Here is a 15,636-nt window from a genome sequence, read left to right on the forward strand (position 1 = left end):
CATGCAATCCACTCTTTTAAGTTATTTTTTTTTCTTTCTTTTTTATCAAATTCACAGGATTGAGGAAAGATCAATTAGTAGCCACTCTACCTCCAGTTTCAGGAAACCGTTCTGAACATGTCATATAAGTTGAATCAAACAATGTTTTACTGGCTTCTTGCTCCTCAGCATGTTGTCTTTAAGTTTCTAAAGAGAGCATCCTTTTAACCGATGAGTGAATTTTCACATGGCTGGGCCATCATTTTTCCGGTTCCTTCATTAGTTGATAGATATTTGAGCTGTTTCCAATTTTCAGGTTTTTTTTCTGTGGATAATTACACTCAGGTTTGTGTTCACATTTCTGTTGTCCTTGGGCATCTGTCTGCCCGGTAGCAACCTTCTGGGGCCATATGGAAACCTTGCATTTAGCATTTTTGGTAATTGGAAAATAATTTTCCGAAGAGATTCATCACATCAGCCTGTGTTTTGATCAGTATTTTATGAGCATTTTGATCCCTCCTGCTCCTCACTGGCGCTTGCTACTTTCCTGCTGTTGGTAGCCGACCTCATGATGCGAAGCTGTGTCTGTCGCTGAGGTTTTCAGTCACATTTTCATAGTGCATAATGGACAACCTATTTGCTTGTTGGCTATTTGTACAATTTGTTTGGCGAAATCTGTGCTCAAATCGTTTGCTAATTTTAAATAAAATTAGGCCATTTGTCCAGGTATTATTTAACTTAAGCTTCCTCTGTGACTTCTAGAGACAGCACCTTTATCAGATTCAGGATTTGTGTTTTCCCCTTATGTGGGTTGTATTTACACTTTTGAAAATTGTGTCCTTCAGGTCATAAAATTTCTAGGCCCTGGAGAGGTGGCTCAACTGTTAGTAGTGTTTAACTGTTTTTGCAGAGGGCCTGGGTTTGGTTCCCAGCACCACGTGGCAGCTAAAAGCCACTTGTCTCTCGTGCCAGGGGACCTGACACCCCTCCCTCTGGCCTCTGCGGACTCCAGCGCACACGTGACATGTGTGCTACAAATAAACTCACAAAGGCTCACATGAGCACACATAAGTCAAATGACAGTATTTAAAAATCACAACATTTAAATTTATGATGGCTTTTTTTGCTGGATGCTTGTTACTTTGGTATCACATTTAAGAAACTACTATCTAATTCAAGGTCACAAATATTAAATCTGTATTTTTCTTCTAGGTATTTTTTTTAATGGCTGCTCTTACAGTTATGATTCTGATCCATTTTGAGTTAGTATTTTCATACTGTATGAGGTAAACTTTCAGCTTATCTATTTATATTATTTTGTGTGTAGCTATCATGTGTCCCAGTGATCATTTGTTGAAATGATTATTCCTTTTCCACTGAGTTTTCCTGGAGTCCAACTCATTATCTTTGTATACATTTTATTGTCTTCAATCAAGCACTAACATTTTTGAAGTTAAGGTCTTTGTCTTATTTTTAATTATACCTTTCTTAACAGCTATGCCTTATCATGTTATGGTTTGGCTCTTAAGTCCCCTCTAAACATCCGCTGCTTAAGCTTGGCATGCCCTTGAAGAGCTGTTGGACTCAAGCCTTTTCAGCTGTCTTTCTGCTCCCCAGCTGCCCCAAGGCGAGCAGCTTCCTGCCACCTCATGCCTCCTTCCTTGATACTCTTCTGCCTCATTGTTGGTCCCTAAACAATGGAGCCAAGCAACCTCTCCACTGATGTGTATCTAGTCAGTAGGTGTAACTAGCTTCTTTTGTTTATTTCTTTTACATCCCAATCAAAGTCCCACCATGCCCCCCTCCCCCTCCCCTCCCCTACCCCTCCCCATCTGCTGCTCCTCCATCATTTCAGATACAGGCAGGCCTACCATGGGTATCTGCCATGGTATATCAGGCAAATCACTTTTTTTTTTTTTAAAAAAAAGATTTTGTTCTTTATGGCTACAAAATTGTTTTTACAAAAATAAAAATTGAGAGGAAAATCTAACTTAAAGCTAGAGAAATTATCTGTTGCTTTGATAAACAGGTCTACCATTGGGGAATGTTATCGGATGCTACATTGACAGAAGATTCTTGAGGGGAGGTCAGCAACAATTTTCATTCTTTTTAAATAAACATTAAAGTTATCCCATAAAGAGAAATGAGAATTTGGTGAAAATGGATTATTTGAAAACCTAACGATGGATAAAGTCCTTAAGGAAATGATGAGTATCAGAGAGGGGAAACTTAGAATACTTCTTTTAGAGATTTTCAGCTGTTCCTCACCTCTTACCACCCCCCCCCCTTTACTCCAGCCACTGCCATATTATTTAATTTAGGCAGGGCACCTTCCATGTTGGATGTGGAGGATCATGTTGTGGCTTGCAAGAGGGAACAGTAATTAGTAATGATCTACTGGATGAATAATTTCCTTGGGAGCATGCGTGAGGTTTGTAGGGATAGCTCAGTATGCCTCGTGTGTCTCTATTCTAACACCGATTGGTTTACATAAATATGAACTGAGGCTGCAGAATCTGATAACACGAATAAGGAAATACAAAGAGTGGACTCAGCCATTGCAGCCGTGCACACACAGTTTTATTCATCTAGAGCTTGTTTGGAAGGCTTCATAAGGGGAAATGTTCAACTTCCATTTTCTTTGTAATTACAGGAAGTACCTCCCCATCAGTAACTGCTCATAAAATGGGAATATTCTGAGGAGTGTAACTTAAGTTGTCCATATACCCATCATGCCTCAAAGCAAACTGATTGTGATATCTGACTGATAGGGTATAGCAAGATCTTCTTAGGCTGACAGTGTTTCTAGGTCAGGATCTAGCCTCCCTGCACATGAACAGAGGGGATGTGGAAAAGTAGGGTGTCCTGAGAGTTGGCATCTTAACTATGTTTTTTCTAAGCTTGATCTTTCTGAGATAATTTATAGCACTTAGTATCTACATCTTATAACTTGCCAGCTGATTGCATGTTAATGTCTTGACTGGTTTTCTGATACTGTAATCAGATGGTGTCAAATCCAGTTCTGACCTTTTCTATGACTCAACACATGGCTCATAGCCGTGCAGACATTGGGTATAAATACTTTGGTCATTTCAAACACCATCAGGATTTGAAGAGCTGGTCTGAGTCACGTCCCCACAGCCATTAGGTGTGATGGGTCAGGATACATTGGCTTGCTCCCTATTTTCAGTTTAATTGTAAAATAGTGCTAGGGATTCTCTCATGGTCGTGAGAGATCACATGAAAGTGTTCCGTAAACTGTTCTATCCTCTGAACAGCACCCTGTAAGCCCAGCTGTTGTCTATGGTGTGAGGTTTGGGTACATGTTATATCACACCATCCTTTCTTCTCTTGGCTAAAGGGTTCAAGGAGGTAAGCAATGTGATCAGAAGCCCAGAAACAGGGTTTGGACAAAGTTAAGACACAGAGACTCGCTTATGTGTAAGGTCTGCTGTTTGTACAGACACAGGGTTAGTTACTGCCTTTCGCAGCTTTCCAAATGGGATCCAGAAGCTTGAGAAACATACCACAGTGACCTTTCCCCTGAAAAAACTGTGCCTCATTCCCTTCCATCATTGCTTCTATTTTCCCTAAGAGAGCAATGCAGAAAGGACTCCACCAAAAATGTAGGTAGAGTCGGAGAGTTCAGAGGTGGATGGGACAGTTGTGTGTCCTTTCCATCAGCTGCAGCTGCTGTTGGAAAAACGGAAAAAAAAGCACTACCACTACGAAAATGCCCGTCCCAGAGAAAGGTGATGAGGAGTCCTGCAGCATTTCTGCCCTCATAAGACTCGCAAGCAAGGGACAACGCCGTCTGCTCCAATTGCTACATTCTCCAAATGGGAAGGAGAGCTAGATATGGCTTCTCTATGCAAAGATAAGCTGTAGAAACGTGGAGACTAGCCGTGGAAGACCGCAGGAAGGGGTAACTATGTGTCTTAGAAGCTCTCTAAATGAAGATGCTTATAGAGGAAAAACTTTTAAGGAGAGATCTCATTTTCCACTGGCAAGGATTCCTGTTCCTGGGGAGGTTCTGGAAAGTTCACTTCTGTTTCCTCTTCTTCTTCTTCTTCTTCTTCTTGCACTGGGATGATTTCAATTTCTTCTTCATTCTTTAGTTGGGGAGATACTCCGCTTAGCTCAATGATTTCTTCTTTCATTTTAATCGTCTGTTCTTTTTTTTGTCCAGCTGCTAGCAGAACCACATTCTAGAACACAAACAAATGCCTCTTGACATTTACCCTTGACATGCCTCCTAACACTCTACATATATTCAAATGCCAACTTATTCTCATGTTCTTCATTTAATTAGCCATATACTATAGATGCCTGGTATAGGAGGTTCTTCTGTTCGTGTGTTGCTTTCATTGGTTAATGAATAAAACTGCTTTGGGCCTGATAGGGCAGAACTTAGGTAGGCGGGGAAAACAGAACTGAATGCTGGGAGGAAGAAAGCAGAGTCAGAGAGGTCATGGATTCTCTGCTGGAGACGGACACTGGTTAGAATCTCCGGAAAGCCACTGCCACATGGCGATGCATAGATTAATAGAAATGGGCTAAATCAAGATGTAAGAGTTAGCCAATAAGATGTTAGAGCTAATGGGCCAGGCAGTGTTTAAATTAATACAGTTTCTGTGTGATTATTTCAGGTGTAAGCTAGCTGGGCGGCTGGGACAGAAAGGGGCCCTGCTCCCTCCAACAGATTCCAGGATTGGCTACTTGGACATGCAAATTCTCACCAAATCTAGTCCAAGTTAATTGTTAAGGACTTCAGGCATTTGCTACTTTTCCCAGAATAATCATACCACATGGAAAAATAACACCAAAATAGAGGAGTTGTATTCCAGAACTAATTTGCCATTAGTGATCATAATGATGGAAAGTTAGTCTCAGTTTGCTGTCTCTTCATCTATATAATGAAGGAATTAGTGATGGGTTTGAAACTATAAGCTAAGTCTTACAGTCTGTAGTTTTGAGGAAGTTTATAAGAGGGTTGCTATTGGAACATTCATATTTCCCAGCTTTGGAGACTCTTTGAAATACATTGCTTTGGAAGTGAAATGAGGTAAGAGGGTGGGGGGAGAGGGGAGCGCTGCAAAATCCAAGAAGCAGCAACTTTATCAGCCTCCAGCCTTCAACCATCCCACGTTACAGATTAAGTTGGGAGGGGCATGTAATTAAGGTATGCGTAAGAATGCCCCCCCACCCCCGTAGGCTCACACTTTTGAATACTTATTCTGTGATTGGTAGAACTGTGGGAAGGATTAGGAAATATGGCCTTGTGGGAGGAGATGTGTCACTGGGGTTGGGCTTTGAGGTTTCAAAAGTCGGAGCCATTCCAGTTAGTTCTCTGCCTCATGCTTGTGGATCAGATGTGAGCTCTCAGCTACTGCTCCAGAGCCACGCCTGCCTGCTGGCTGCCATGCTCCTCCCCATGATGGTCATGGGCTCTAGCTAATCTTCAGGAACTGTAAGCCCCAAATAAATGTTCTCTCTTATCACTGCCGTAGGACAGTAACCAAGACAGGGGGGAGTGGGAGTCTGAAGCCAAGGACAAGGAAAGCTGGTGGCAGGCCCACTGTGCAGGTGTGAGGAACTGCAGGAGCTGCTTGACCATAGCCTCACTTACCCTTCAAAACATCTGCTGCCACTACTGGTCATTTCTGTTGTCCAAAAACAGAATAAAACCATTTTATTCCAATGAAGTTCCTAGTTTCAAATTTTTTGTCAGGTTATTCTATGTGAACAGTTCTTTATAGATACTAATTTTCTAGAAAGATGTTGTGGACAGGCAACTCCAACTTACAGGTTTGGATCTAGAGCACACTCTTTTCCAATCGTTTTCCACGACGCCAGCTGTCACAAGTTTCTGGAAGAAGGCAAAGATCAGCATCACTGACAAAATGCCCTGGAAACCAACAGAACAGAGGCAAAGATGAGATGACGGCAGATGGCGTGCTTGGTGCTCACTGACGCCTGACGCCTGATGCTGGGAACTCGGTTGAGCGTCAAATCAGCTCAGTTCTTCAGGTGAGTAAGCTGAACCGCTGAGGGGACTGGCTGCTACTGAAGGCAGCGTTTTTACAGCCCACGTGCCAAACCCAGGAAGAAAGTAAGGTGGGCTTAGGGAACTGAAGAATCAATTCTTTGTAAGAAAGAGTCCCACGTTAAATTCTGTCACCTTGGTCAGGTACAGTAGCTCATGCGTAGGGTACTTGCTCAGCATACTTGAGGTCCTGAGTTCTAGTCCCACTGTGTAAACTAGGTACGGTGGCAGGTGCCTGTAATCCCAGCACAAGGGGAGGTGGAGGCAAGATCAGAAGTTCAAGGTGGTTCTTTACTACACAGCAAAGTGAAGGCCAACCTGGATTACATGAGATCCTGGAAATTGGATCCACTTTAGAGGATGTGATATCACACCAAGGAAACTCCACAACACTTGGGAAACACATTGCCTTTCCCCTTTAAACTCTGCATTTCTTCCATATTTTTATTAATAATAATATTAATGTCACCAATGATATTAACAATGATGAACACATAAAGTGTGGTGACACATGCCAGTAATCCCAGCATCAGGAATAGGCAGCATTGTTGCGAATTTGAAGCTAGTCTGGGCTAAATAGTCAGCAGCAGACCAGCCAGGGCTACACAGCAAGCCCATTTCTCAGAAGAAATAATAAAGTTACAGTTAGCATCTTCTGTACCATGATTCCAAGTGCCTTGCTCATGCTAACTAGTTAGTTTCTCAAATCAATCCAAGGAGTTACACAGTATCACTCTCACTCTCCATGTTTTCCAGCTGGAGAAACGGAAGCAGTTTATGAGGAGGGCTTTTGCCCAAAGCCACATTCAGAAAAAATAGCCGACACAGACTACCTGGACCCAGAGTTGATGCTCATAATAAAACATAGCACAGCTCTGCGGAGGAGCCCGCTTCTGTGCTTACCAGGAACACAGACTGCATGCTGTAGCAGTACCGCGTAGATGGGGAGTGCTTGTCCGAGGAGTTAGCCGGCTCACAGTTGTAGATATCGACGTACAGGTTAGGTGCTTTGCTAAGATTCAGGCGCTCCATTTTCAAAAAATGAGAAACTGTGATGTTCAGTATGTCCATGATTGAAAGAATTATCCCAGAAGTGGCAGCAAAGAGGCTCAGAGAGTTCATTATCACTTTTGCTTTGACCTGGAACAGAGGCAGGTTTGTTCATTCAATTTCATTTCTGTGCAGAAAAGCTAAAGCTGGGTGTGGGGTTCCAGCTGCCACCGGCACACCTGAATGCTGGTTCTGTTCTCCCTATAGCTTTTAGCCTCTCTGTCACTGTGAAGCACATCTTTTAGCCTCCTTCTCCCTCCTTTTCCAGGCTTCTCATCTTATTCAATCACCATCTACCCAAATCCACCCAATTTCGAATCCATAATTCCAGCGGTCCCTTACCCACATGTTGTATCCCTGGACTTCTTTCATTGTCCCCATCTCCCCAGATGTGCAGTAAGACTTAATGAGCACCTAGATTATTATCACTCTGCATAATGAGGCAGTGGGCAGAGGGATAAGAAGGATTTTATATCATGACTAAAGATGGTTGATGCAGATATAGATAGAACCTTCTAGGTTTGTACCATCCAGTAAAAAATATGCATCAGACATAATAATGCTTCCACTCCCTACTGACCGTGTCACCCCCAGTCAGCTGTCTCCCCCCAATACCATTAGGGCAGATGTCTCTTGATACGCAGGCCAGAGGACGTGGTTGTGACTGCTCTGTCCTGCATGGGTGATCAAAGCTTGACATATCCCATGCCAAGTGCCACAATGGTATGGCATTATTGATGGCTGTTTCAGGAAACACATATTTCATTCCTAGCTACATGACCTATTAATAGCAATTTGGTAGTTTTGGTTGTATTTAATATTTGTAAACACTTTATCTCTTCCTCTAAATGGAATTTTTCAGACCGTGTGTAGAAAAGAGCCATCCCAAACCTCTGAGATCCTTACCAGCTCACAGTGACTTAGGTTAGCAAGTGAAGGTATTGTTAGAGGGTTTTCTGGAGAGAAATTTGGTAGTGCGATCTGGTCCCCCATCCAGATTTAGGAATTCTGTATGCTACTTGTTTTTAAGATGCTATAAACGAATCCTTAAGGATGAGAACACACTGTAGGCCTTACAGATTCCACCAGACTGTCACACGCAACACCCCATTCATCTTTATCTTGATCCCCTATGTCAGCACTAGTCCCTCCATTCATGGGGTGAAAAGTCAGGGGTACCCCTGTATTCACTTACTCAGGGTTCTGACTTAGCTAGAGCCTGACTCAAGCATATGGATCAGAACATTTTCCTAAATAGTGGGGGAGAAATGACTTTCTTTCAGAATATGGCAGGTCTATCATCTCTACAGGGGACCCAGCATGGAAAGGCTGTGAGTGCTGTCTTCTGAGCTCTGCCTTGGATTCTCTTGCTATGGATAGACTTAAGGCAGATGCCAGGTGTAGTTTTTATGAAGAAAGTTGCATCATAACTGGAATGAGATAGGATCCTTCGCTCCTAGAGACTCTATGATCGCTAAGCTCTCCAAGGGTCCCCAGGACTTGTTTTCAATTGAGAAAGTAGCCATTGTGTCTGGTGTGTGGGAAAGCCATACGATTACTTGCCAAACTCTTCCGGGAGGTTTGTTCCGCTGCTGCTGCCAGGAGTGATCCCGAAATAATATACTGCAAAGAAAGTGGTGGGTAGGGAGGGGGAAGGAGAGAGGGAGGAAAAGGGAGCAGAGAGGGAGAGGCAGAAAAGGGTCACTGTTTTCCACTGATGATTTATTGGAAAGGAACCACCTGCATTTTCAGTATCATTCATTAAACTATGTATCAAATTTTATCCCATTAAGTTATTTCTAGGTAGCTGTTTTTCTTCGTTATTCAGGCTCACATACCCACTCTGTGCTGTTCAACCTCAGGGGACCATTAGTTAGGAAGACAATAAGAGAGACAGAATTCAAACTTCTGTCTCAGTGAGAACCCTTTGGGCCTATATCATCAAATAGAAACATAAGAAATTACCCTCAGTAACATGATTTATTCCTTAATTTGACTTAGTCACTAGTTTTAAAACACAGTTAGGACTGGTGTCTTGGAGCCATAGGTAGGAGAGAATGTCGGTATGAATTAAAATACTTATTCTCCTCCTTAAAATAAAAAAGTAAATTATTATTTATTTTATGTGTGTGGGTACTGTGAATTAAACCCAGGTCCTCTGGAAAAGCAGTCATTGTTCTTAACCACTGAACCATCTCTCCAGCCCATCTCTCTAGTTGTAGTAAGTGAAAATGTTCTTTTGGGGTCATAGTGATTTAACAGCCTTAACATAGTGCATAAGGCCATACTTATCTTGAGTATATACATTTCACCAAAATGTTGGTCATGATAGGAAGTAATAGTGATTATTTCTCAACATCCTTTCCTAAGGTTCAAGTGCAGAAAGGTATTACAACCAATCTACCTCCATTCTGAAAGCTTCAATTCTGAACTCACCATTAGAGGGACACAGTCATGAAAAGTGTCCTGGCAAAAAAAAAAAAAAAAAAAAAAAAACTACGTAGCCTCGTGGCACACACAAAATTATAAGTTTGGGAAACATGAACATTAAGTAGCCCAGAAGAACGTTGCTGTATTTAGACATACAGAGGAGTTATTTGGGATGGGAATAATTTCATCAGGTTCCATAGTAACTAACAAGTTGTAGTGAGATGCAGGTACTTGGATGTTCCCATATCTCTCCTCCTTCCCAAACACAAATATCTGGTGTCTCCCACCCTCCTGGACTTAGCTGTGGAAAGACCCTGCTCTGTGCAGTCTTCCTTCCCTGGGAACAATTGACAGAGCTCCATTCTGTGAATCCACACGAAGCGTGGCCATGCTCAACCACACGAGCCAAGTGGTGTAGTCTGTCTTCTTCTCACTTAGCTATGTCAACCCAGTAACCTTCTTCCTGCCCATCTTCATTAACACAGAAACAATCTAGATCTTCTTGGACTTTTTTTTCCCTCTCCTTTAAGATCTTACAAAGGATTGCTGTTGATCCTAACTTACCATAATGCCTCCCCAGAGAGGGTACCATACACTCAGACAGATGGGCGCAAAGACCCCTGTGGGGATCATCAGCAGTCCCCCCAGGGAAATATGGAAGAGGCCATTCATGATCTGGACAGCCTGGGGAGAGAAGAAAAGCACTGGTGGTGAACTGAGCCCATCACGGGTGGAGGTCAAAGGCAAGGTGGGAAGCCTGAGACCGGGTTAGAGACCGTGCAAAGGTACCAAGTGGAGCAGTAACACTGCCAAGAATTTTGCTTCCTCATTCTCTCCCACCACACAGGGTTTTTCCAAGGAACAGATGTGTCTGGAATTTAAACAATAGACCAGAATGGAAGACCCTTAACCTCCAAGCCAAGAGATGCTATAAGATCATCTTGCAGTGATCTAGGTAGTAACTCCCTTGTATCCTCTGGCTCAGCCCATTGTGTGAAATATAAAGAACACACACACTTAGATCTGCCTGTGCAAGGTAGGCTGAGTTCCATATATAGCCGGAAGCATTAGCATCTGTAGGCCAGAGCATCTCCAGGGCGTGGAATGGAAGAGAACAGACTTACCCCCAAAGCCTTGGATTCTCTCATGAAGAACCTTTGTGTTGGGCCCACCAGTGAAGAGGGCCTCCTGAGGTTCGACGTTTGAGAAGGCTGCATGGCAAGGGGGCCTTTGGTAGACTGCATTGGGAAGGTTCCACTCACTGAGTTTCTGGGTGTTGTCATTCTCTTCTCAAACTTCTGAAAATAAAACAGTCAGGTGAGATCAGTGTCAGAGTCTTGGGCAATCTTATCTTCTGTCACTACCTAAGACTTCTCTTAGTGTTCTCTTGATGGTGCCACTGAGGCATGCCATCTTCCTAGTAGCTTCAGGTGTGAGGCAAGGTCTAGCCCTACGCTCTAGGAAAGGATCTGGAGGATCTATCTCAGGTAAGGCCATACGGGCCCAGGAGTCTGAGCTAGCATGCCTGCTAATCATGTCTGAACACATATTAATGTCCCCAAACCACTATGCAGTCAGTTACTCTACCAATGAGCTATACTCCCATAACAACTATGAATTTATGTTCATATGGATTTTGTCTGTGCTGGTGCTTGGGCCAAGGCCTTGTGAACGTTAGGAAAATATCACTGAACTTCATCCCTGATCTATGCGTTTGTCCAGCTGGTCCCTCCTTTGGTGTTCTTCTTATGATTTCTGCAAAACATATTTTTTATTGACTTGTTTATCTATTTGTCTCTGAACAGCATAGTGGCCCACAGGTGTCATGCCTGATTATGGTAAGAACTGTCCTTACAGTCATGAAGGTATGGTTCTAGGCCTCTCTCTCCCTCCAACTCTGACTTTGAGCAGGTCACATCAAGAATGCTCTGTCGTCACATATAAGATCACAGCCCCTGAGTCAGACTGTGCTCTGAAACATTAATTCTAATTACTCTGAGGTACTGGACAAGTTCTCTGGGTCTCAGGTTCTTCAGCTCTAGACTGGAAGTGGTAATGATTCTTGTCCCACAGCTTGTATGAGATAGATGGTGACGGTTTATGTTCCTGTGACTTTTTCATACAGGTTTAAACATTGGCTATACCCAGAGGCCTTGTCTGAACCCTCAGCCTATCACGCATGCTCTTACATATTCTCTCTGCCTCAATACATCTTGTTCTGTTCACCACATTCCAAGTATTACTATGGCAAATTACTTGTTTATTGTAGTCTTCTCTCTACAGAAATAAATGACGTTGTTGCCTCTTGACCAGCAGCTAAAATAATGTTCGTGTTAAAGCTTCTCAGTAAGCATTGAAGGAATGATAGATTTATGCAAAACATGCGCATCTTAATAAATATCAGCTGCCTTGTTGTAATTCTTTTCATATACTTCTGAGCTGTAGTTTCCACTTTATCCATCTGTAAAGTGAGAACAGTACCCTTCTCATAGAATTCTGAAGAATGAGTGCGTATATGTGCCTAGGGGAAGAGGGTAGTGAGTGTTGTCCGTTAGTGCTCACGGTTGTTTCTGAGGCGATGAGGTGCTGAACCACATTCTCCCCAGCTCTGACAGGCTAAGGCCATCCAGCCTTCTTCACATGCTGTTTGCTGGGAGCTTTCATCCATTGGTTACTATTGGATGTCAACCACATGTATGAATTCCCTTGATATTTTCCTGTGCCCTGGATATCCTTCTCTAGGACCACACCTCTGCCTCATCTTTATTGATTGTAAGCTGTGGAACAGGCCTTGGGAATTAAGACTACCCGGGCTCCTGAGACTTACGCTAATGTCTCGGAGAGCTGAGGAGTTAATCTCTTAAACTTCTGCCAGTTTTATAATTACAAGGAAATCTCATCTGGGACATCTCTTCTGAGCCCAGTAGAGGCAACAAGGGATGAATCGTTGCCTCTGCTTTCCAGAGGAGAGGACAAGGCAGACAAGTTATGTGTGATTACTAATGATCTACAGTAAAGCCTTCAACTTGTCAACTGCAGTGTCCATGACTCACTACTTTGACTCCTGTGGGGGACAGTTTGGTTTCTCTTCCTTTCTCTTCAAAATATGCACACTCTACACGACCTAAAGTGATACAGAACATGAGCTGTCTGCAGCATGGGCTTTAGGGAAGAGTTTCTCACTTCATTTCCCTCCTGTTCTAAATTACCAGATGTCACTTGGCCCCAGGGGAATCTGCTTCATGCCACAAACCATCTCACGAGACCGCCAAACAAAATAAAAATTATTTACTTACCAAGGAATTTTCAACTGAGTTCTGGTCTAGATCTAGAAAAATCTCAGAAACCAGTTTGCTCTCATCACAAATAAGTATCCTGTCCCTGGATGTGGGGCATGCTTTTGCAAAGACCTTATATGTAGTTGGGGAGCCACTGATACCGATGGCCATTCTGTGAACCCCAGGCTACACTGTATGACTGTAGCTGTTTAATTGAGCATGTACTGTGTCCCCACAGATACTAGATGTGCTTTTCCCAGCTTTTTTTTATGCCTCTCTCTTTTAGTAAGCATTGCATTTCCTTTTAGTGGGTGCATAGAGGTCCCCGTAATTTTTCCCAGTATCTTTTGGCAACTATGAAATGAACTAAAGTTCACTTAACTCCATTCTAGGGGACTAATTTTAGTGATGGTGACTTGAAGTACAAGATCATTAATTATTCGGGGAGATGAAAATGGCTGGACTAGCACTATAATTCTTCTGTAGTTACCAGAGGCTCCTTAAGTCTTGGTTCTGTGTTGTTGCTGACATAAACCTTTTATTTGGGCAGAGTCTAGTGGGGCTGTCTGTATGGACTATTGGCAATAATAATATGGAGAGAAGAACATTTTGTCTTTCTGTTAGAATAGTATCTTTCTAATAACTATATTTCTCCAAAGTGTTGAATAAATATTACTACAAACTACTATTTTATAAACAAATATGACTGACATACCATTTTATGCTAATTATCCACCTCCCCCCTTCTCACACACATGGGGGCGCTGTAGATGGTGCAAGAAAATTACATCCAGTGGAGACACGTGGAATTCGAGCTGGTCCATGTCCTCCACAAATGTAGATTTCTCCCCCTTTGCCTTATCATTAAAATAAGTTATACAAAATGGCTTCAGTGGACTCCAGCTCACAAAAAAGATTGATAGATTAGCAGAGGTTACTGACCACATTGGTCAAAATGTGACGATACAGGGCTTTATTTTCACAAATGCGAAAAATGCTGGCACTGAAATCACAACTTGATTTGCACACACGCCATCCCATTTTATCCCCCACTGCAACTTCTACAGCCCTTTTGACTTCCAGAGCCACCACCTTCTCGTCCCCCTCAAGATATCACAGCTTCTTCCACAGCCCTTTTTGACTTCTAGAGACATCACCTTCTCATTCCCCTGAATATGTCACAGCTTCTTCTATGGTTTTGGTTTGAATAATAAGTTTTAGGTCCATTAACTCCATCATCTGCTGAGATGCTTGAAGCCCCCAACCTCAACTTCCCCCTTTGCCATTCAGAACAGCTTTGCACTCATTCTTCCTCCCTCCTGCACCTATGGCTGCAGGCGAATCTTCTTACATCTTCCCTTCTCAACCCTCTCAGCCCAGTCCCTCCCACCAGGTGCTGCTCTTTCCAGAAATCCCTCTTCCCGGGACCCACTCTCGCTCTTTTGTGGCATCACGCACATCTATGACCTCTGTAAAATTAGGATAAGATGTGCTGTGATTGATAAGGGAATAAATACTCACGGAATAATTATTATTCCTGGCCCTTATCCAAACAAAAATGTGCTACCTTGTTCCCTAGTCCCTAACCTCCCATCTAACAGTCTCGCAAGGTCCCCCGCTACCACCCCATTTCCCCTTTCTTCACTTCAGCTTGTCAGATTTTGCTGTCTGCCACTTCCCCAACTTCCTCTTCGCTCACATTTTTTTCAACCAGTTTCTGCCGCTCAACCGAAACTTCTCTGTAAAAGGCCTTCTCTGGGCACAGTGCCTTGGGTCACTTTATTTTGCCAACTGCTCAGACTTAAGAGGTTTAAACAAGGGGGCTTATGAGCTGGCTCAGGTCATGTGTCACAAGCGTGAGGACCTAAGTATGGGTCTCAGCATCCACATGAACTCCAGCTGTGGTAGCATGCCCCCCAGCATCCACATGAACTCCAGCTGTGGTAGCATGCCCCCCAGCATCCGCATGAACTCCAGCTGTGGTAGCATGCACTTGTAACTTCAGTGCAGAAAGTCCAATCCCTGGAGCTTGTTGGCCAGCCAGTCCAGCCGAATTCATAAGTTTCAGATTGAGTGAGGGACCTGTCTTGTGACTGAAGAAGGCATCTACCATGAAGCTCCATCTTCCACGTGTGTGCATGGATGTGTACAGACACACTCAGGCTTGGAGGCAGATTTTACTCTTGCTCCTTCAGCTCCCTCCCATATTCAGGCACTAGCAAAACCACACTATTTCCACAACTGCAGTACCTCACACACGGGCCTTTTCTCTACGTCTCCTATCACCTGCGGATTTATCCTGATTTCCTTTCCTGGTAGAGCACAAGAAAAAAACGGTCTTATGAATCAGACCAGCTATCTGGCTTATTGGCAAGGCTGATGGCCCAGGTTCCCTCAGAAAACTGACTCCTGCGGTTATCCTCTGACTTACATGTGCTGGCCTCTGCTCACCACCCATTGCCTACAGCCATTCTGAGAGGGCGGCAGTTAGGAGGAGGGTGGCACAGCCAGTCTTGAAATCACCACAGCTGAAATCACGCTGCCCTTTGAAAGTCTCGCCAGGAGCACCCCAGTCTGAAAGACTCTCTAGTCTCTCAAACCGCGACTCTCCTCATCCACCTCCCTTTCCAGTCATTTAAACAGAGCAAGCTCATTTCTTACCTGGGTCTCCAAGTCTTCAAGGCTCAAGGGCCGGTTTAGACAGGGCTGAGTCAGCTGTCCGCTTCTCCTATCTCAAGTACTTGAAGATGGGTGAGATAGACCAGGCCTGGGGCTGGTGCCTCTGATTGACACCAGGTGACAGGAAATCAGCCGCTTCTGCTACCTTGAGACTTGATCCAATCACATTGCTTT

General features: G+C 43.5%; 1 protein-coding gene across 1 annotated transcript; it reads right to left on the reverse strand.

Annotated features, from left to right (window-relative positions):
• Window positions 1-2,494: 2,494 nt before the first annotated feature.
• Ms4a1 (membrane spanning 4-domains A1) lies at window positions 2,495-15,559 on the reverse strand. Its single transcript, XM_050137184.1, has 7 exons — window positions 15,445-15,559; window positions 10,630-10,803; window positions 10,070-10,189; window positions 8,639-8,698; window positions 6,929-7,165; window positions 5,786-5,887; window positions 2,495-4,187 (listed from the first exon to the last, which is right to left on the reverse strand). The coding sequence occupies exons 2-7, from the start codon at window positions 10,786-10,788 to the stop codon at window positions 3,960-3,962; spliced, it is 906 nt and encodes a 301-aa protein (XP_049993141.1). The 5' UTR covers window positions 10,789-10,803; window positions 15,445-15,559; the 3' UTR covers window positions 2,495-3,959.
• Between the last annotated feature and the right edge of the window lie 77 nt (window positions 15,560-15,636).

The sequence above is a fragment of the Alexandromys fortis genome, unplaced genomic scaffold, assembly GCF_014885135.2.
Source record: "Alexandromys fortis isolate MF-2015 unplaced genomic scaffold, M_Fortis_MF-2015_v1.1 scaffold_3, whole genome shotgun sequence".
Lineage (NCBI taxonomy): Eukaryota > Metazoa > Chordata > Mammalia > Rodentia > Cricetidae > Alexandromys > Alexandromys fortis.